Source organism: Cebus imitator, unplaced genomic scaffold (genome assembly GCF_001604975.1).
Source record: "Cebus imitator isolate Cc_AM_T3 unplaced genomic scaffold, Cebus_imitator-1.0 Scaffold66, whole genome shotgun sequence".
Lineage (NCBI taxonomy): Eukaryota > Metazoa > Chordata > Mammalia > Primates > Cebidae > Cebus > Cebus imitator.
Genome location: NW_016107381.1, coordinates 4,071,345 through 4,092,136, shown reverse-complemented (window position 1 = coordinate 4,092,136; position 20,792 = coordinate 4,071,345). Strand labels below are relative to the sequence as shown.

The 20,792-nt window shown below is 37.4% G+C and overlaps 1 protein-coding gene across 2 annotated transcripts in view; it reads right to left on the bottom strand.

Moving 5' to 3' along the window:
• Positions 1–1,875: 1,875 nt before the first annotated feature.
• The window catches only part of LOC108305767 (APAF1 interacting protein), a 31,256-nt gene continuing 12,339 nt past the window's right edge, over positions 1,876–20,792 (bottom strand). The window contains exons 2-7 of one of the 2 annotated variants that reach the window (XM_017530528.2): positions 12,723–12,823; positions 7,899–7,947; positions 6,183–6,300; positions 5,725–5,860; positions 2,860–3,027; positions 1,876–2,310 (exon numbers count right to left, since the gene is read on the bottom strand). In XM_017530528.2, coding sequence (XP_017386017.1) covers positions 2,211–2,310; positions 2,860–3,027; positions 5,725–5,860; positions 6,183–6,300; positions 7,899–7,947; positions 12,723–12,823 — 672 coding nt within the window. In that variant the 3' untranslated portion in view covers positions 1,876–2,210. Of the gene's footprint in view, positions 2,311–2,796; positions 3,028–5,724; positions 5,861–6,182; positions 6,301–7,898; positions 7,948–12,722; positions 12,824–20,792 lie in introns of both variants that reach the window. The other variant, XR_005200670.1, reaches the window with a different exon arrangement.

The window sequence follows — 20,792 nt, the reverse complement described above, 5'->3', positions numbered from 1 at the left end:
GCATTCTGCTTTGGACCTCAGCTCCTAGCAGTCACATAGGAGGGATCATATTCTTTAAAAAAAAAAAAAAAAAAGAAGGATATTAACTAGGAGATATAGCCTTCCACCAGCTGTTCCCCCAGCTCTAAAGCAGGTTTTACAATCTTTTCTGCACTCCAGGGAAGAAATATACAATTGATGATGTGCTGCTACTGCTGCATAGCTTAAATGGTTTACTTGCATGACAATTACTTTGAAGATAGCTAGGTGAGGAGTTTTTAGGAAAGGAAGTTTATATTTTGAGTGCATACATACTATATGACAGGTACTGTGTTAAGTTTACATATTTTCTCTTATTTAAATTCTATGTATTTATTATTCCTATCTGAGCTTCAATTTTCTCATCTAAGAAAAATAGGGATAATATCTATCTCAAAAGACTATTATGAGGATTAAAAGAGATTTTAAAAAACACTAATTTAATTTACTGAACATCTACCCTGGATTAAGCACTGTGGTTTGTTCCTCCACATACTTCATCTTATTCATTAGGTGCCTTTTAAACAAGAAAAATGAAGTTAACCAGAGATGATAACTAAAACTATTTTTCCCCAGTGGAAGAACCTCTGCCAAGAATCCAGAAAATAGGCTGGGTAAGGTGGCTCATGCCTGTAATCACAGCACTTTGGGAGGCCAAGGCGGGCGGATCACTTGAGGCTAGGTGTTTGAGACCAGCCTGGCCAACACGGCAAAAATCCCAACTCCACGAAAATCACAGAAATGAGCTGGGTGTGGCAGAATGCCCGTGAACCCAGCTACTGGGGAGGCTGAGGCAGGAGAATCGCTTGAACCCAGGAGGCACAGATTGCAGTGAGCTGAGATTGTGCTACTGCACTCCAGCCTAGGCAACAGAGCAAGATTCTGTCACTGTCTCACACGCACACACACACACACACAGCTCAGATGCAGGCAAGGCTGCAGAGAAAAGGGAACCCTTACACAGTGTTGGTGGGAGTATAAATTAGTTCAAACATTGTGGAAAGCAGTATGGCAATTCCTCAATGAGCTTAAAGCAGAACGACCATTTGACCCAGCATTCCTATTACTGGGTATATGTCCAAAGGAATAGAAAGCATTCTACCATAAAGACACATGCAGGTGAATGTGCACTGCAGCACTATTCACAATAGCAAAAACACAGAATCAACCTAAATGCCCATTAATGACAGACTTGATAAAGAAAATATGGCACATATATACCATGGAATATTATGCAGTCATAAAAAAAGAACAAGATCATGTCTTCTGTAGAAACATGGATGAAGCTGGAGGCTATGATTATTAGCAAACATACATAGTAACAGAAAACCAAATACTGCATGTTCTCACTGATAAGTGGGAGCTCAATGGTAAGAACTTATAACTACAAAGAAGGAAACAACATACACTGGGTTCCCCTTGAGGGTGGAGGGTGGGAGGAGGAAGAAGAGCATAAAAGATAACTATTGGATACTGAACTTAATACCTGGGCGATGTAATAATATGTATGGCAAACCCAGTGACATGTGTTTATCTATGTAACAAACTTTCATGTGTACCCCCAAACCTAAAATTTATAACAATTTTAAAGAAAGTACTTTCTGATTACATCACTGGTTTGATCAAGATTTGTTTGGTTAAGGGAATTTGAGTGAATATTAGCTGACCTGAACGTCACAACTGAACCCAATATAAAATGAGTTCCCTATTGTAAACTACAGGGAAACATTAAAGCCAATAGGGGAAATCTATAAAATTGTTTTGACATCGACATCGATGGATACATTTGGACTTACTGTTTCATGTACATTTTATGATACCAACATTTAAACAAGAAAATGTTCATTCTACAAGGAAGAAATTTTCCAATGAATTTTATTATCACCCGCAGCTTTAAAAATTAAGAGGAATTCTCTGAGAGTATATATAAAAAAGAAATTAAAGTCAAATATTTTGCTGTTAGGGATTTAAAAATAAAAACAGTATAAAAATTTCATTTCACTGTCTCATCATTTAAAATTATAAGAATATAGCAAATAACATCCAATGTCAGAGATTTAGGGTGACCACTTACAGTAGTTAGTGGCAAATTAGTAGTATCATGAAAAATTCCAATTCATTTAAAAAAATAGCTTTCATTTAAATAATAAAGTTTAGCTTTATCTCTGTATATAATTAGACTTCCTTTTGGGTTAGACAATTCCATTTTCTCCAACTGGGAGCTGTGAAGGATCAAGTCCTACTTTCTTCATTGATACGGCAATATCAAATAAATAGTCATAGCACTCACACCTGTAAAAGAAAAAGCGAAAAGAACCAGTGTTTATTGAAACAGAGTTCTCCAATCCTAAAGAATCACATTTCTCCTCTCCTGCAGTTAACTTTGCTTTGTTCCTAGTACATATTTTCTCTCAATTATAGGCCAAATTCTTATTTTGCCCTCAACATTTTTAAAACACGGAAATGAATCATATTAAGTCATGCAACCATATTACATACTTCTCAGGAGATAAAAGAGAGTTTAAAATATATACTACCTACATAAATTTACTTTTTTTTTTTTTACTAGATGTCTAGTTTTTTTTTACTAGATGTCTAGTTTTGAAATAAAACTTTTATAACTTGGGATCTGTGTCTCCTTAGTCTTTCTATCAACATTCCTGAGACTTGCCAAAGAATAGCTCATCCAATAAATACTTCTTCATGAATGAATACAAAATAAAAATCAAGTATCTAGAAATAATGATAAACAATTTAAATTTAAACCAACTGACATACTTTGTTCTCTTTCACATTTAGCGGGTGGTAACTTGTTTCCCAAGTTCTTTGATTTACACTCACATGGTTTTGGCTTTCTCCCATGTTTCCCCCCACACATATACTCCATGACGTCTGACCAGTACTGCACAGGAGTCTGGGTATTCATTCATTGCATGAGCCATTCGATCTTTGAGGTCTTTCTCCTCAGGTGTATTCTCAATAATGGGTACCACTAACATATCATCATATCTGTAAGACAAAACAAGCTATTTCTTCCATTAAAACAAATAAAGCATTAGTATGTATACAATATGTAATTTTTTCAAGTAACCAGTGAGACATGCTTTTTACATCTGGAAAGCCACTCCAAATTATGAACAGGATGTTGCATGTTATTCAGTGTATCTTGTATAAACATCTCTATCAAAAGGTATCTTGGGAATGTGGCAGGCTTGGTCTAATCCTAAGTGGCAGAAATCTGTATAATATACCAAAACCTAACAAAGAAATCAACAAGATCATACAAATGTTCCCTTGAAGCAGGGACAAGCATAATATTTATAACAGGAAATGGCAAATGATATATTTCAGAATCAAAAGCATAGAAAAGATTAAAAACTGAATTATATATTAAGAATTTCCAATACAAAATCACTGTATTTCATTTCTGCAGAACCCTAAAGTAGATAGGCAAATCAATAAACACAAGCATGGTTTGTGGCACTAGAACAGCAAGAACCTTCTAGAGATAACTATTAAAGATATGATGCTTTCAGAACATTCTCATATCTGTAGCATTAAATTACACATTTATTATATATAATACACCTATATATATATAATATATATAGGTGTATAATATATATATAGGCATATATATGTTATATATAGGTATGCATATTATACATATATAGGTGTGTGTGTGTGTGTATATATANTATATAGGTATGTATATATAGTTATATAAAAATATGCATATATTATATACAGGTATATAATATATATATAGGCATATATATGTTATATATAGGTATGCATATTATACATATATAGGTGTGTGTGTGTGTGTATATATACACAATATGTTTTAAGGTACTATTACGAGAGTCCAAAAGTTAAAAAAAAAAGTAAAATCTTGATAAACTAAAAAGTTATAGTAAGCTAAGGTTAATTTATTATTAAGAAATGGTTCCAATAAATTTAGTGTAGCCTAAACGTACAATGTTTATAAAGTCTACAGTGGTGTAATGTCCTAGGCCTCACATTTACTCACTACTGACTCACTGATTCACCTGGAACAATTTCCAGTCCTACAAGCTCCGTTCATGGTAAGGGCCTTACACAGGTGTGCCACTTTTTATTGTTTACATCTTCTATGTTTAGATACACAAATACCTATCATTGTGTTGCAACTGCCTACAGTACTTTGTACAGTAACCTGCTCTGCAGGCTAGTAGACTAGACGCAATAGACTATAATATAGACTAAGTGTGTAGTAGGCTATAGTGTCTAGGTTTGTGTATGCACACTCTGATGTTCAGACAGTGATGAAATCACCTAGTGACAATTTCACAGAATATATCCCCATCATGAAGTGACATGTGACTGTATTTTAAAGTTGTTCTTTTTATAAAAGATAAAAAAAAATACAGTAGAGAATTTTAAACTCCATCCTTTCTTACCTCATCCAGCTTTCATTGCCCTTCTTTTGATTAGACTCAGGATTCTCTTCAAATTCAGATAAAATAACACTGCCTCCTGAGCTGTGATAATGACTCTATTACTCATTTCCCAGCTAGGTCCAACAATATTGCAAAGGGCCAACATGCTTGACCTCTCCACAAAATTGCAAAGGCTCTCTCTTATGTTCTGTTCCTCTACCTCTCCTTTTCCCTCTTTTCAGAGAAACTGATTCTTCTAACCTATTTTTATTTCTTCACCAAAACAATAAAATTCATATGAAACTGATAACAACCATAAGCGCTCTTCTTTAGCCCCAGATATGGAAGAAGCAATCTGGGGCTCTACTTTCTTCAGGATGTACACTTCTCTTAATTTAAATATTTAACTTTTGTAAATAGGTGTTTCACAGTGCTGAGGAATGCTTTAAGCACACAATAAATATTAACTGAAATCAAACAAATTTCTCAGTGCACTAGTTTAAACATGTACATTCTATTATGTGCAGTGAGAATATGATATTGCAGTAAGAACACTTTAGTAAAACTGGCACCGCTTTCCTCTAAACAAGGCAAGGTAGAATCAAGCCCTTTAGGAAATTAAGGGTGAAGGTTCAGGAATAAGAATGCTAACAAACTCAAAAGAAATGCTTAGCTTGTCCCTGAACACTGAGAACATGTTTCTTCGTGCCATTATATTCTAGAATTATGAAGAATTACTACATTTTTGTGGGCTGGTGAATTTATTTAAACTCATCTAGAATGGTAATCTTCTATACTTACTATCCATATGACCTTTCACATTGAAAAATTCTAAAACTATAGAGACCTACTTTAATGAAAAAACTTTTATAAATATAAAAATCTTTCAGAAATACTGAATTAAATCATCATGAAGTATAAACTTTAGTCACAGCTCACATTTTTGAAGACAAAGTGAAGGTGAAGAGATCGCTGGGTGCCTCAATATAGGAACATAGTCTTTCCATCATGACAGAAATCTAAGCCAAGTATTTTTTCAGTTTACTTATACAAACATTTCATTATTCATACTGCTAATAATTTACCACAGCTGGGGTAGGGGTGGGAGAGGAGGGAAGACATCCCATTTGTGTCAGGAGAATAGATCTGGAAGTATAATACTAAATGGAGCATTATTTAACACAGATCCCACAACATCTCATTTATGCATGAAATGATCGGTATTCTACTCATCAAAGAGAACGAAGAATTCTTTTCAAATTATTTAAGAAAAAGAAAAAAATACCTATAATACCCTCCGGAAGTACATTTCTTTATTCCTTTTATCATCTCTTGATGTGTAATTTTAAACTCATGTCCTGGAAAAAGAAGGGTGGCCATCACAGCAGCTTTAGAGTGGGTATGAATCACTGCACCTGCTCCTGAAGGAGGAAGAAGAAAGTCGCCTGTTCAATGAAGACAGAATTACAGCTTTTAAAGAAAAAAGTCCATATAGTTATACATATATTTACATATGGTTATGGGATTATTTTTCCTGGCATGGTAATAAGTTGGTGGCAGGCAGGAGGGTAAGTGGAATAATGGACATTCCTCATAGGTTGATGTGAGAACAGAGTACATTTATGCACTTCAAGTTCTTGCATATGGTAGGTATCTAAGAAATGTTAACTGAATAATAATGACCATTATTTAGAGAAGTCTACTCTGCAAATATTCTTTATGTTGAATACATTTTCTTCATACCTCTCATTGTGTAAGCATTCATGAAAAGAGGAGTACACTGGCTTTTTTTTAGCTTCTTAGATGGCGAAGGTCCCCTTATATCCTTTTCATTTATATCAGAAACAAACATGTCTTCAGGCTATTCATAGAGGGAAAAAAAGAAGGCCACACAGTATCAATTAGAAATGCTCCTTTTCTTGTGTACATATACAAAATAATACAAGAAAGTATTTATAGTATACACACTTGTGTATATATTTAGTGTACATATACACAGAGTGCTAATATATGTATATATTTAACTTACATTTTAAGTACATAATTATAGTTTCTCAAAATAATTTAGCAATTTTGAGAAATAAAAAAGTGATTTCTACTTGTAAAAATATTCTCAAAAGTTTAATAAAAATCTCAAAAGTTTAAAAAATCTGAAGATAAAAAATGATATGGAAAATTACTATGTATGTAATGATGCTACTGCTGTCATTTCATCAATTTAGCTTCTCAATTTTGCCCTATAATTTCACAACTATATTTCGGAGAGCCTATATAAAGAAATGCCAAAGATGGGTGTTAAAAATTTTTTCCCACATTTTGTAAAATAAAAGCAAAATTTTAGGGTAAAATTTTATAATCTTTGAGAAATTTAGCTGGTACTAAGAAAGGTTAATCTCAAGTAAGGTATATTCTTCTTAAAGTTTAAGAAATTATGTAGATCTACAGGTTTTTCTTTAAAAAAATTTTTATTTTAGGTTCAGGGGTATGTGTGCAGGTTTGTTATACAGGTAAACTGCATGTTATAAGAGTCTGGTATACAGATTATTTTGTCACCCATATAATCAGCATAATAACTGATAGCAGTTTTTCCATCCTCACCCTCCTCCCACCCTCCACCCTCAAGTAGGCCCCAGTGTCTACTGCTCCCTTCTTTGTGACCATGTTTACTCAGTGTTTAGCTCCCATGATAAGTGAGAATATGTGGTATTTGATTTTTCTGTTCCTACATTAATTCACTTAGAATAATGGTTTCCAGCTCCACTCATATTGTTGCAAAGGATGTGATCTTAACCTCTGTTATGGCTGCATACTATTCCATGGTATGTATGTACCACATTTTCTTTACCCAGTTTACTGTTGATGGGTATCTGATCCACAGGTTTTTCTTAGTAATGCATGTGTATTTCTGATTTGTAGCTTTCAGCTGTCAGAGTTTATTGAAAAACAATATAAATGTTTTATTAACAAAGTAGCTTTTCTTTTTTCTTGTCTTAGAAGTTAAATAATTATGTGTTTGCTTTAACTAGATTTGGGGTATTATTCCCGCATTAACACAGAACGAGACCTCTCAAAATTTGAAACAAAGTTTCATAACTTGAAATTAGAATAACTTTGGTATTATGAAATATGAATTTGGTTCATCTGAGACCATCAATCTGATTATGCCACCAGCCTGATAAAGATCATAGGCTGCAAAGTTATAATTGCTCTTTACTGTGATTTAAGATTGCACTATTCACTTTTGCTCCCTATACGTTAAATAAGAGTTCAAAACATACCCTGGTTGTATGAAGGATATCACTACCTTAAAAAAAATTAATAATTACTGAACAAATGTTTGCTGATTATTCAAACTGTTATGATAAAATGAACATTTTCTCCTAAAATTAATTCAATTTCACAAAACAATCAATCATCAAGAAGAAAAGACACTGGGGTTAAAGAATCCATTTACTATACCTGAATACGTTCCTTTTGTACTCCTGAAGGAGCAATGTAGATTTCATTGCTGGCAACAAAAAAACATACAAATTGGTATTTATTTAACTTATTTCCTGCTTTTGCACAAAGAAAAGTATTATCTTTGTAGTACAATCACGCATGTTCTTTATAAATCAAGCAATACAGCTAGTTGCTTCATTTAATTATGGATTTTGGCTGTACAAAAATAAAGCCAAATTACATCAATGCCTTTGTAGTGCTGGTGGCATAGTAAAATATTAGTTGTTGCTTTTATCTTCCCCGTTTTCATATGTATTTATTCTTTTGACAGTGCAAAGTTGGTGGTAACCAGGCTTTTATCCAGTTACGGGAATAAAAAATCTGAAAACTTAAGTCTTTAGCATCTTTACACATGAATAAACAGTTTAACCTATGTGGAATAGTTATTCTAAAATCAAACCTGGAAAACATGCTCAATAGAAGCGTATGTCTATCATGGAAAGAATCAGGTTTGATTGATCGTTTGAAATGCTCTTACTAAACCATGAAGTTCAGGGACCTCTGCTGGACAGGTTCTTAAATTACGGCATTAACGCTGTGCTACGTTTTGGATAGAATCATATGCTTCCTATTTGAAAAGCATACATATCTTGGAAAATATTTACTAATAAAGCTAAAACAACTACAAAGAGTTCAAAATATAAGAATGGCTACATGTGAAGATCTCTCTGTTACAGGATGCTGTACTTAGGGAGATGCTATAGCCTACCATTTACCACAAGGTGCTGTCAAATTTGATTTGGAAATTAATTTCAAATCTTCTCTAAATTCTCTTCACACTCAACAATAACTAAACGTCCCTTGGCTCACGTATCAGGCTTTTTTCTCCTCTCGTTGGATATCTTTGATAACTTACCAGTTTCAATTGCTGCCTGAGAGTATTAATGAGCTGCCGCATATACGCAAACCAAGAAAATGCCAGTACCTGAATGCTCGCTTCTGCTAGTAAGTCACAGACATAGGGACATTGAACAAATATCAAACATTTCATAGTGCAAAGGAGGATGATGGCCTATATATCAAGCTGCTGAAGTTCAAGTTACTAATAAAGCTGTAGGCTTGGAACTGATAAAAATGTAAGGTGAAATCAAAGTTTCTTTAAGGTTCCATTGATAAAGTCTAGAAAACAAATGTCTGATAATGTGAGTGGAAATCCAATGCACTGTAAGCTGCATATAAGCATCTGCTTTCATGAAGTGGCTACTGTTTCCAAGTTCTGCTACGTAAGGATAACATAAAGGGACATTCCTCTGGAACCAGGGAGAATGGGTTGGGATCATACCATTAACTAGAGCTTTTTATGAATACCAGTGATCCAAATCTTGTGTCCTTGTGTAACATGGTCCACTCACCTCCATATATAAGTGGACTTGTGGGTCTTCTTATGTGGGGAGAAATTTATGTAGTCGTGGGAATAGACTCAAATAAAATACAAAATGGTCTGCTGGTAAGTAAAACCCATCTATAAAGCAGGAAAACCAAGAGTATTCTGTTTATTCGAATGACTTGGTATGTTGAGTCTGTTTTAATTACTGTCTTTGTAAAATGGAAATTAATTTAGACTTTGATGAACTTTGGGTACTTAAAAGATTAGCCAAACATGTTTTAGAAAAATATATTTACACCTACAAAGAAAGAGATATCTGGATAAAAATATAAAGATGACAGAGCTTTTCAGGATAGAAACACACCAAATATTAAAGTGAAATCTCTACTTGGTGCTTTAAGCCACAAACAGAAAACATTTTGAATTTCAAGTTATTAAATTTTGGAATAAACTTCTCTGTACTCCTGCTTTTTCACTGTGGTAAGCAAGGGTCAAACTCCAAGAGGTCAAAATACATCTATATTCAGTTGCTTCTATTTTTATTTATCTTCTGGTCATTTAAAAAATAATTTAAATCTTACAGTGCCTCAATTATTCTGTCTACAATATGGATTAATTGCAGTCCTAATCATATGCAACAGGATCAGTCTCTCTGACACCTGTCAATATTACTCTGTGAAAATAGGAAATTATACATTTGTTTTGTTTTTTTTTTTACAGAGAGAGTTTCACTCTTGTTGCCCAGGCTGGAGTACAATGGCGTGATCTGAGCTCACCACAACCTCTGCCTCCCAAGTTCAAGCAATTCTCCTGCCTCAGCCTCCCGAGTGGCTGGGATTAAAGGCATGCACCACCATGCCCAGCTAATTTTGTATTTTTAATAGAGACAGGGTTTCTCCATGTTGGTCAGGTTGGTCTTGAACTGCCAATCTCAGGTGATCCATCTGCCTCAGCATCCCTGTATGCTGGGATTATCAGTGTGAGCCACTGCACCCAGCAGAAATTATAGATTTGAATAGTAGGGACCCAACCTAAACACAGTGGCTATTGAGTATCCTGGAATTGCCTTGATTACTATTATTTTCTTGGTCTTTTATTTCCTTCTTCTGACTTAATTTTTGGTACCACACACTTGTAGCGTAAGCTGGAATACTCCAGCCAAATCTTGGAATAAGTAATTATTTTATGTTCCCAAAAAGCTTGTTGTCTGTATTATTCTGGAAACATAATTTATTAGGTTTGCACTTTATTCCAAATTTATTTGCTCTAAGCATCAAAGAGCCACACTTTCACTAACAGCATGAGAATAATATTGCTGATAACACTAGTGATTTATTATGTCATTTAAATATTAGGGAAAAAAATAAACATTTTTACAAAATTTTCATTTTAGTATGTAAAGCAAAAATTTAATAAGATTCCAAATTCAGTGCCATATGACTGTGGCTCTTTCCATCCATGACCTCCACACTCATTAAGAACTAAGGATAAAGCATTTCACATATATGATGAAACTTTCCTATAAACTGATTGTAGTGCTATAAGAGCCATTTAATTTTAAAAGATGTACCAATGAGTGGTTTATAGGGCCACATACAATGGTAGTACATGGATTAGTAAAATTCTACTAGAAAGAACAGTCCTTTATGTCTTTTAATAAAAAGAAAAAAATCATCTTGAGTCCTGCATTCACCTATTTTTAACTTTGTTGGGTTTTTAAAGAGCCAGTTGGAAATGGTTATTTTAGCTCATTTGGTAGAAAGCTTTATTTTGTACATACACAAACTATTTCTGAACATGCAAATAAAAAGCAGTTAGCTAAAGGCAGCATTTAGAATATGATTTGCTATAAATAATAGAGTTGGGAAACCAAATTGCTGGGACTCAACTTTTAAATGGATAAATGAAACCAAGAATAAACGTTGTTATCATAGGATTTGCTGTGAACAGACCAACTTGAAAGTTTTGGCAAAATAATGTGAAAGCTTGTGCAATGCTGTATTTACACATTAGCAACTAGGATGATGGTAAGAGAGGAGGCACAGATGGATTTATTTATCTACCATGTGGAACATAATCTTACTAGACTAAGAGCATACTTATATCCCTAACTGTTGATAGTTGTTAACAGAGGCACTTCTTGTCATTTCCCAATGTTAAATGAGTATTTCCCAATGTTCAATTAATATTTCATGAGTTTTAAATTAACTCATTAATTTAAAGCAGATAAAATTATAATGGCATCATCTTGTGGTATGCCATAGAATTCCTTTTGTTCAAAATGTTGATTATATTTTACATTCCATTCCTTAACATGCAATGCAGCCTCCTTCGGGGCATGACTATATTTATCAGCATAAATATTTTATTAATCCAATTCTGTTAAAGAAAGTGAATTAGAATAAAGAAATAAATCAATATCACTCAATTTAACACACAGCCTCTAGACAATAATATTCCTAACATATTTTAGGAGGAAAAATAGATTAATCCTATATCAGAAATCCTAGAATGAGGTTCTATAATCTTAATTTCATTGATAGCAAGTTACTTCTTACTAACACTAATACTTTATTTCTTCATCTTCTTGAATAAATGACACTAAATAAATACAATGAGCAAGTGAATACTATTTATCCTTTCTGCTTCAAATTAAGTCCATTTTGTTTTGTCCACTAAGGAATACACATTAGCAGGTACTATATTCATTAATGATACTGGTGCTCAGAAAGCATATTGCCTTTCTTTTGATTCAATAAAAAATAATTACCAGGATTTTTAATGATTACTCATCTGTATTTAAGTGACTTCAAAATATGTATCTGGAAGGCCCAGCCAGGTGGATTGCTTGAGCCCAGGAGTTCAAGACCAGCCCATGCAACATAGTGAGACCCAGTCTCTGCAGGAAAAAAAAAAAAAAAAAAAAAAAAACCCAGAAAAAATTAGCCAGGTGTGGTGGTGCACACCTGTAGTCCCAGCTACACAGGAGCCTGAGGTGGGAGGATTGTGTAAGCCTGGGAAGTCGAGGCTACAGTGAGCAATGATGGCACCACTACACTCCAGCCTGGGCAACAGAGCAAAACTCTGTTTCAAAAAAAAAAAAGTACTTGAACTTTTGAAACAAATCCTATCTACCTAGAGAGGATCCTCTAGAATTTCAGGCATATGAGCATACTTGGTAGCATGTTATTTAACTCTGGTACTCCAAAAACTGAGGACTAAATTATTGTGATTTGAAATTTTGGTTCTTCAATCTTTAGGTATTTGTTGTATCTGCAGCTTTTGTACATTGCTTCCATTCAGTTATATAAATGTCCACTTGCCCATTTGGAAATGAAATACCTTCAGTATTACATAAAACTGATCATCAGTTTTTCTTTGGATGTAACACATTAGACTTGCTGTGGTCTACTCAAATGGAGAGTTCCCAGTAATAAGGGCTGCCAGAAACTTACCCATGCTTCAAGCTAATTCCTCCTCCAGTCCCAGTGACCCAGCCCAAATGGTAAAACTGTTTGCAAAGTTCTGGGATCAGGTATCTTGGATGCTCCTCGTCCTTAAAAAGAAAGTAATAATTTTTAAAATGGACATCATTTTATCAAGTAACTATTCCAGCTGGTGTTTCTAGTAAGAAGCTAATTTCAGAAAGTTTAAGAAAATATACTATAGAAAGAGTACAGTGAGGGAAAAAACTATTACAAACATATTTTGTTTTTAATGTTTAGAAAGTGGATCTACTACATTATTTGGCAACCTGGGATTATTCAGTATAGGGTCATATAGTCTAACACTAAGGAACATGGTGCAAAAACAAGGTGGGGAAATGCCCAGTATACATTACAAAGCATCAACTGAAATGGCTGAAAGAAAACAGAATCTCATGCTGAAGGAAAATAGAATCTCATGCTGAAGGAACAGTCTGTCTAGAACATTTATTTACATGAAATACCTTATTTAATTGAGGTTTGATGACATATACATGAGATATTATGACAGTTATATGTTCAACACATACTCTGTGTATTGGTTCAGTCGTATTTTTATTCCACAAAAGTCCTGTCTTTTTCCCATAATGATTTTAGTTTCTCTTATTGCAAAAGCAATATATACTCTTTATAAAAAATAAAGTGAAGCAAATTATAAAGAACATTCAGAAATGATCCTAATACTTGCTGAACCCATTCTATGAAGATAAGTTTATTAGTGTGTGTATATGTGTGTGTACATAGACAGATAAATATCAAGCCTTATTTTTATAATTCCAATGATTACTTCTTTAGAAAAAAAATCTACACCATTTTCTCCTGCTTTTTTGTGGTTTAAATAATGAAAACAAAAACAATGAAGAAGAAATACAATGAATTCTATTTTGGGCAGGATGACATACAATTCTTACCTTGAAAATAAGTACAAATGCTGAATAAATTATTTTTAAAAATATTTCGGCCAGGCGCGGTGGCTCACACCTGTAATCCCAGCACTTTGGGAGGCCGAGGTGGGCAGATCACAAAGTCAAGAGATTGAGACCATCCTGGCCAACATGGTGAAACCCTGTCTCTACTAAAAATACAAAAATTAGTTGGGCATGGTGGCGTGCGCCTGTAGTCCCAGCTACTCAGGAGGCTGAGGCAGGAGAATTGCTTGAACCTGGGACGTGGAGGTTGCAGTGAGCTGAGATCATACCACTGCACTCTAGTCTGGCGACAGAGCAAGACTCTGTCTCAAAAAAAAAAAAAATTCAGAATAAGTTGTTGAACTGGCAAGAAAGTAAGGCTTCACAAGGGCCATAAAAAAAATGAGAATGAGACTTGGGAGAGAAAGGAGCTCCAAAGCCAGAAGATTCCTGAAGTATTTGAAACTCTGGTGACCTTGAGATTCAATTCTGATAGCCATGTAAGACACTAGAAACACGAGATAAAACCCAGGGCCTGATCAATTTGAGGGAATCTAATGAAAAATCCCCACATAAACTGGAGATCCCAATGAGGTTTACCTTTAAGGTAAGAGTGAGCAAAACAAGATTCACTGTGGAGAATCACAGAAAAGCATGCCTTTATTGGTCCTGTCACTGGGCAAAGGGGGAAAAACATCTTTGAGTTCAAAGAGGGATAATTATTTAACAGACAGAATTCTCAGCCACTTAACTGGACACTGAAATTGTAGTGTTTCCCCCAGATTTACTCTAATGTTCTACTTACTTTAAGTATTACAAACGATGACTGATGGAGTAGACTTCAAAATATAAAACTAAAAACATGAGAACCTAGAAATTTCTAAAAGTTCTGATTCAACTTAGTCTTGGAGTTAGCCAACTTAAATGCAATCCACATTACTTGATTTATTACTTATATAACTTTGGGTGTCAATTTACTTATCCATACAGTGAAAATGCTGTGAGGATTAAAATGAGATAAAATGGACATAATGCAATCAGCACACTTACTGACACAGTCAATGTTAGTTTCCTTCTCATTTTAAAGAGCTGAAAATTCTTGAAATAGCAAAACTATTATAGGAGTTATTATGAAATCATTTTAGGCAGATAGGGTAAGGAGTCCTTGGTAAGGTTTTTTTTCTTTTACTAAGCAGCTCCAAAAACATTTCTTTTCTAGCAGAAAAGCTTCTTGAAGGGCCAGGCTGGCAAGCTTTGATATGCAAATGCCAGCCAGTAGAAACTGAGTCTGTCCAATATGGTGATTCCCACCCTCTTTTCCTTGTCACCACATGTGCCAAGCATCATGGCTGCCCCAGATATCTCCACATGTGCAGAACATCATGGTGGCCTGCATTTGAATATTAAAAGGCTAGGGTGGGAAGACTAGTTTTTTTGTGGGCTACGTGAATGACATACCTGATCAAACCAATCCCCTGGGCCCTACGCAAATCAAACACCACCTCCTCCAGCCTCCTAATACAACGGATAGTTCTCTGGTGCACTCAGGATTTTTTCTCTCTGCTTGAAGCCCCCCTCCCTTTGTCTCTGTATTGGGGATCTTCTTTCTTCTTTCTTTCCTATTAAACTCTCTGCTCCTTAAAACCATTCCACGTGCGTCCGTGTCGTTTATCTAAATGGGTGGTAGACAAAGGACCCTGTTGTTCCTCCAGTCCTCAGAGTCTATCATTCTGGTGCGTTGGCCTGGAATCCGAGGTACAATATTCATCAGAGTGGTGAGTGTAAGAGTAGGCTTACAGTCTGTTCTATCATTCCTAGGTGCTCTTGGCCTCTATTTTAAAATCAAATCAAATCAATCAACAAGCATCCTTCAGCGGTTAAAAATACGCATATCGGGGTGCCGTTCTAAAGCCTCGGATGTTAGGCTTGCTGGTGAGAACATGGAGAACCCCCCAATACCCACGGGTCATTGGGAATGTTGGCCATATTTTGAATCAGTTTCCTTTCATGGGGAAACCTTACCATTGTGTGAAGCAGGGAAAAGTTCTGAGGCAACTGAGAACTTTTGGCCAGGGCACACCCTGGTGTTATCCAAAGGCCTCTGGATACGAGACAAAACTTTCCTTCTTTTTCTATGCGTGGTCTCTTACTCTCTCTCTGTCGAAATTTAGTAATGAGGAGTTTAGCACAGGAATGCTGTTGAAATATTCTAGGAACAGAGGGTTACTCTCCCTGCCACCCACAGTTAGTGTCTCTCTCTCTCTGCCCCTGGTCTGGAGAGTGCATGGCATTTCCAGGTCTCTCTCTCTACCCCTTGGCTGGCAAGCACATAGTATTTCTAAATCAACAGCGCCTCCTAGTGGAAATAGAAATCCTCTTCATGAGCTACATTTTTTTTTTTCTTTTACAGTAACACTGCAGCTTCCTTTTGCACCACTAGAAATCAGGCTCTAAGCCTCTTCTGTGAACAGGAAAACTACTTTCAACTAGTCTTCCCACCCTAGCCTTTTAATATTCAAATGCAGTTTTCCTGTTCTTCTTATCTTCTGTGGCCAAATCTTAGTCTCGATATTGTCCCATCAGCAGGAAAATGGCCATTTGGTTCCTATGTTCCCTTAAGCCACCTATTCTGTCTCCAATTAAGATAGTACTTAACTAGTAAGGGGATTTTAAGTCCAGAAGTTAACCAGAACCATTTTTCTAAGGGTAAATGCTTTAGCACGGGCCATAATAGCAGGATATAGAGTTCAATCTAGCACGCCCCCTCCATTAAAGGGGACTTGCCCAATTACACAGTTTTTCTTGAGATCCATTTTTTTTTTTTTTTTTTTTTAGGGAGGCACAGGTCGCACAAGTCTAGGAGGTCGAAGGGAAATAAGAAGAGGACTAGGGCTGCTTGGGGAAGTGTGACTAGGCCCAAAAGTCTAGTTCCTCTGGTGCTATGGCTTGGAGGGTCACACCTACAGTCATGGGTAGCACATTTAACACAGTGGTAGGACCCAGGAGCCAGGGAGGGAAAATATTTGGAGGACACCCCCACTATTTTCTTCTCAACCCTGGGTCACATACGGAAAGGAAGGAGACTAAAAGGACACTTTTACTCTCACTTTTCTTTCTAGATGGGTAACAGATCATCTTCAGCATGCACTCCCTTAGAGTGGATTTTAAAGCACAGGGACTGCTTCAACCCTGAGCCTTTGAAGAAAAAGTGCCTCATAGTCTATTGCACAAGGGCATGGCCTTCTTAAAATCTTGGGGACAGACAGACCTGGCCTGCTGTGGGGAGCCTTGATTTTAACATTACCCAACAGTTAGCTCTTTTCTGCAGACAGAGAGCAAATGGACTGAGGTCCCCTATGTATAGACTTTCTTTGCCCTGTAAGACAATCCAGACCTTTGCAAGGTTTTCACAATTGACCCAGTTCTTTTAGCAGCCATGGCAGGCAAGCCCACAGGGAATAGTTCCCCAGAGCTAAAGCAGGTTCCAGTGGAGCAATCTGAGACAGCTACTGAATGTCCCAACCCTTCTGGTCCCCCTCCAATTGTACCATCAGCTTCTCCAGCTCCACCAGCTCCAGTATATCCTACTCGCCCCACTTCACTCTTACCTCTGCAGGAAATGCTTGATGGGAATGGTACCATAAAGGTTCAAATTCCCTTCTCATTACAGGACCTGAAACAAATAAAGGGAGATTCGGGCCGATTTTCTGACAATCCAGATAGCTATATAGAAATTTTCCAAAATTTAACTCAGGTTTTTGACCTCACATGGAGGGACGTTATATTGCTGCTAAGTCAGACCCTCACTGCAGCTGAAAAGCAGGCAGTTCTCCAGGCAGCAGAAAAATATGGAGATGAGCAACATGCTTCCTATAGAAGACCACGGAGAAAAAGAGGAGATAGGGAAGGTGAGGAAGAAGTAGAAACTCCATTCCTACTAGGAAGGAAGGTAGTTCTGGAAGACAACCCTGATTGGAACCCCAATAACTCAGGAGATGAATAGAAAAGAGAGCACTTTTTAAGGTGTATATTAGAGGGCCCATGGAAAACCAGGGCCAAACCTCTCAATTATCCTAAACTGTCCATGATAGACCAAAGACCAGCCAGGAATCCCAAAGCCTTTATGGAAAGGCTGAGAGAGGCACTAATAAAACATACCTGTTTATCCCTGGATTCAGTCAAGCGACAGTTATTCTCAAGGACAAGTTTATTTCTTGTCCTTGAGAGAATGAGCAGAATCGGCAGCTCCCAATATTAAAAGGAAACTATAGAAGCAAGCTACAGGATCAGATAGTATCCTAGAAAACCTCCTGAGAAAGCTACTTCAGTCTTTTACAACAGGGATCAGGAGGAGGCCCAGGAAAAGGAAAGGAAATACAAGAAAATAACAGAGGCTCTGGTAGCAGTGGTACAAGCTTGCAAAGTCCAGGATCCCCGAGGTGCATCCACTAGCTATTATTGATGTGGCAAGTCAGGGCATTTTAAGAAAGAATATCCAGGCAAGACAAAGCCACCTTGACCCTGTCCAGCCTGTGGCAGAGACCACTGGAGACAGATCTGCCCCCAGAAACGGAGGTCACTGGGTTCAGAATTAGTCTCACAGATGGTCCAGCAGGACTGATGGGTCCTGGGGCTCAAACCTCTGGCTCCAGCAACTCAGACTGCTATTACAGCACAGGAACCCTGGATGATTCTGGAAATCAAAGGTAGAAAGGAAGGAAGGTAGATCTGGATACTGGAGTCACTCTCTCTCTTCTCTCTAATCCAGGCCTCCCCTCTTCCTGTGGTATGGCTGTAAAGGGCATCTCAGGAAAAACTCTAACCTGGTATTTTTCTCAACCTCTTAGCTGCAGATGTGGGGACCTACTATTTACACATGCCTTTTTAATCATGGCTGAAGTCCCATTCCTTTATTAGGTAGAGATATCCTAGCTTGCATTGGGGCCAGCATCCTTATAGCCCCAGGACAAACTCTTTGTCTCCCACTGGTGGAAGCTAACATTAAACCACAAGTGTGGGCAACTCAAGGAAGAAAAGGTTGAGCAATAACCACTAGGCCAGTCCAGATCTATCTTAGGGATCCCACTTATTTTCCTAACCAGAGATAGTATCCCCTGAACTCAGAGGTTAGGAAAGGGCTAGATGTCATTATTAATAACCTAAAGATACAGGGCCTCCTCAAACCCTTTACCAGCCTCTGCAACACCCCAATAGTAGGAGTGAGAAATCCAATGGGGAATGGAGACGAGTTCAGGACCTTCGCCTCATTAATGAAGCTCTCATTCCAATCCATCCAGTGGTATCTAATCCCTACACCCTGTTAACTCAAATACCTGAGGGAACTAAGTGGTTTACAGTCCTAGATTTAAAGGATGTCTTTTCTCTGCATACCATTACATCCTGACTCTCAATACCTATTTGCCTTTGAAGATCTCTCTGGCCAAACTGCCCAGTTAACATGGATTTTGAGATAGTCCTCATTTGTTTGGGCAGGCACTGTCACAAGACCTCTCTGAGTTCTCTTATCCTCAAGTTAGGGTCTTACATTATGTTGATGACATTCTGCTCTGTGCCCCAACTGAGGAAGCTTCTCAGGAAGGCACTGAAGCTCTTCTTGACTTCTTAGCTAATAGAGGACATAAGGTTTCAAAACCCAAGGCCCAGCTCTGCAAAAGCTCAGTGAAGTACCTAGGTTTAGTACTGTCCAAGGAGACCAGAGCATTAGGGGAAGAAAGGATTAAACCTATTTCCTCCTTACCCTACCCCCAAGCCCTCAAGCAACTAAGAGGATTTTGGGGCTACAGGATTTTGTAAGCTATGGATACCTGGGTATGGTGAAATAGCCCGTCTGTTACATAACTTCATAAAAGACACTCTGGGAGCCCTCATCTTTTAACCTGGGAACCTGAAGCTCAAAAGGCCTTCACCCAGCTAAAACAGGCCTTGCTCAAGGCACCAGCCCTCAGCCATCCTGTAGGGAAGGCCTTCAATCTGTTTGTATCAGAAATGAAGGGAATGGCTCTGGGAGTTTTAACACAGGCCCGAGGACCAGCTCAATTGCTAGTGGGTTACCTAAGTAAGGAACTTGACTTGGTGGCTAAAGGATGGCCAGCATGTCTCCTAGCCATTGCCTCAGTGGCTCTACTGGTCCCAGAAGCCTCCAAACTAACCCTGGGAAATAATTTAACTGTTTACACCCAACATAATGTGGCAGGACTACTGCACTCTAGGAAGGAACCTTTGGCTAACAGACAGCTGACTCCTTAAATATCAGGCCCTGCTGTTAGAAGGTTCTGACACCCAATTAAAGACTTGTTCTCATCTAAATCCAGTCACCTTCTTCCCAGAGGAAACTGGGGAGCCTGAGCATGACTATGAACAAGTCGTAGTATAGACTATGCAGCCAAGAAGATATCAGGGAAACTTCCCTAGAGAACCCAGACCGGACCCTCTTCACAGATGGGAGCTCTTTTGCAGAACAAGAGTCCGTAAGGCAGCATAGGCAGTAGTCACTCTAAATGACGTACTGAAAGTGCATCTCCCTCCAGGCACAAGTGCTTAATTAGCTGAGCTAATTGCTCTATAAAAGCAGTCGAATTAAGCAAAGGAAAGATAACTTTTTTTTTTTTTGAGATGGATTCTTGCTTTGTCATCAGGCTGGAGTGCAGTGGTGCAATCTCGGCTCACTGCAACCTCCGCCTCCTGGGTTCAAGCAATTCTCCTGCCTCAGCCTCCCAAATAGCTAAGACTATAGGCGCCTGCCACCATGCATGGCTAATTTTTGTATTTTTAGTAGAGACGGAGTTTCACCATGTTGGCCAGGTGTTCTTTATCTCTTGACCTCATGATCTGCCTACCTCGGCCTCCCAAATTCCTGAGATTACAGGTGTGAGCCACCACATCTGGCCCTGAATAGCTAACAATTACACTGACTCCAAGTATGCTTTCCTGGTTCTCCATGCTCATGCTGTCATTTGGAAGGAAACACAGTTTCTTACTACCAGTGGACCTCCTATAAAACATCACCAGGAAATTAACAGGTTATTATCTTCAGTTCCCTTCCACAAGCAACAGCAGTGACACATTGTAAAGGACATCAAAAGGGAACAGCTAGGTAGCCAAAAGATATAGA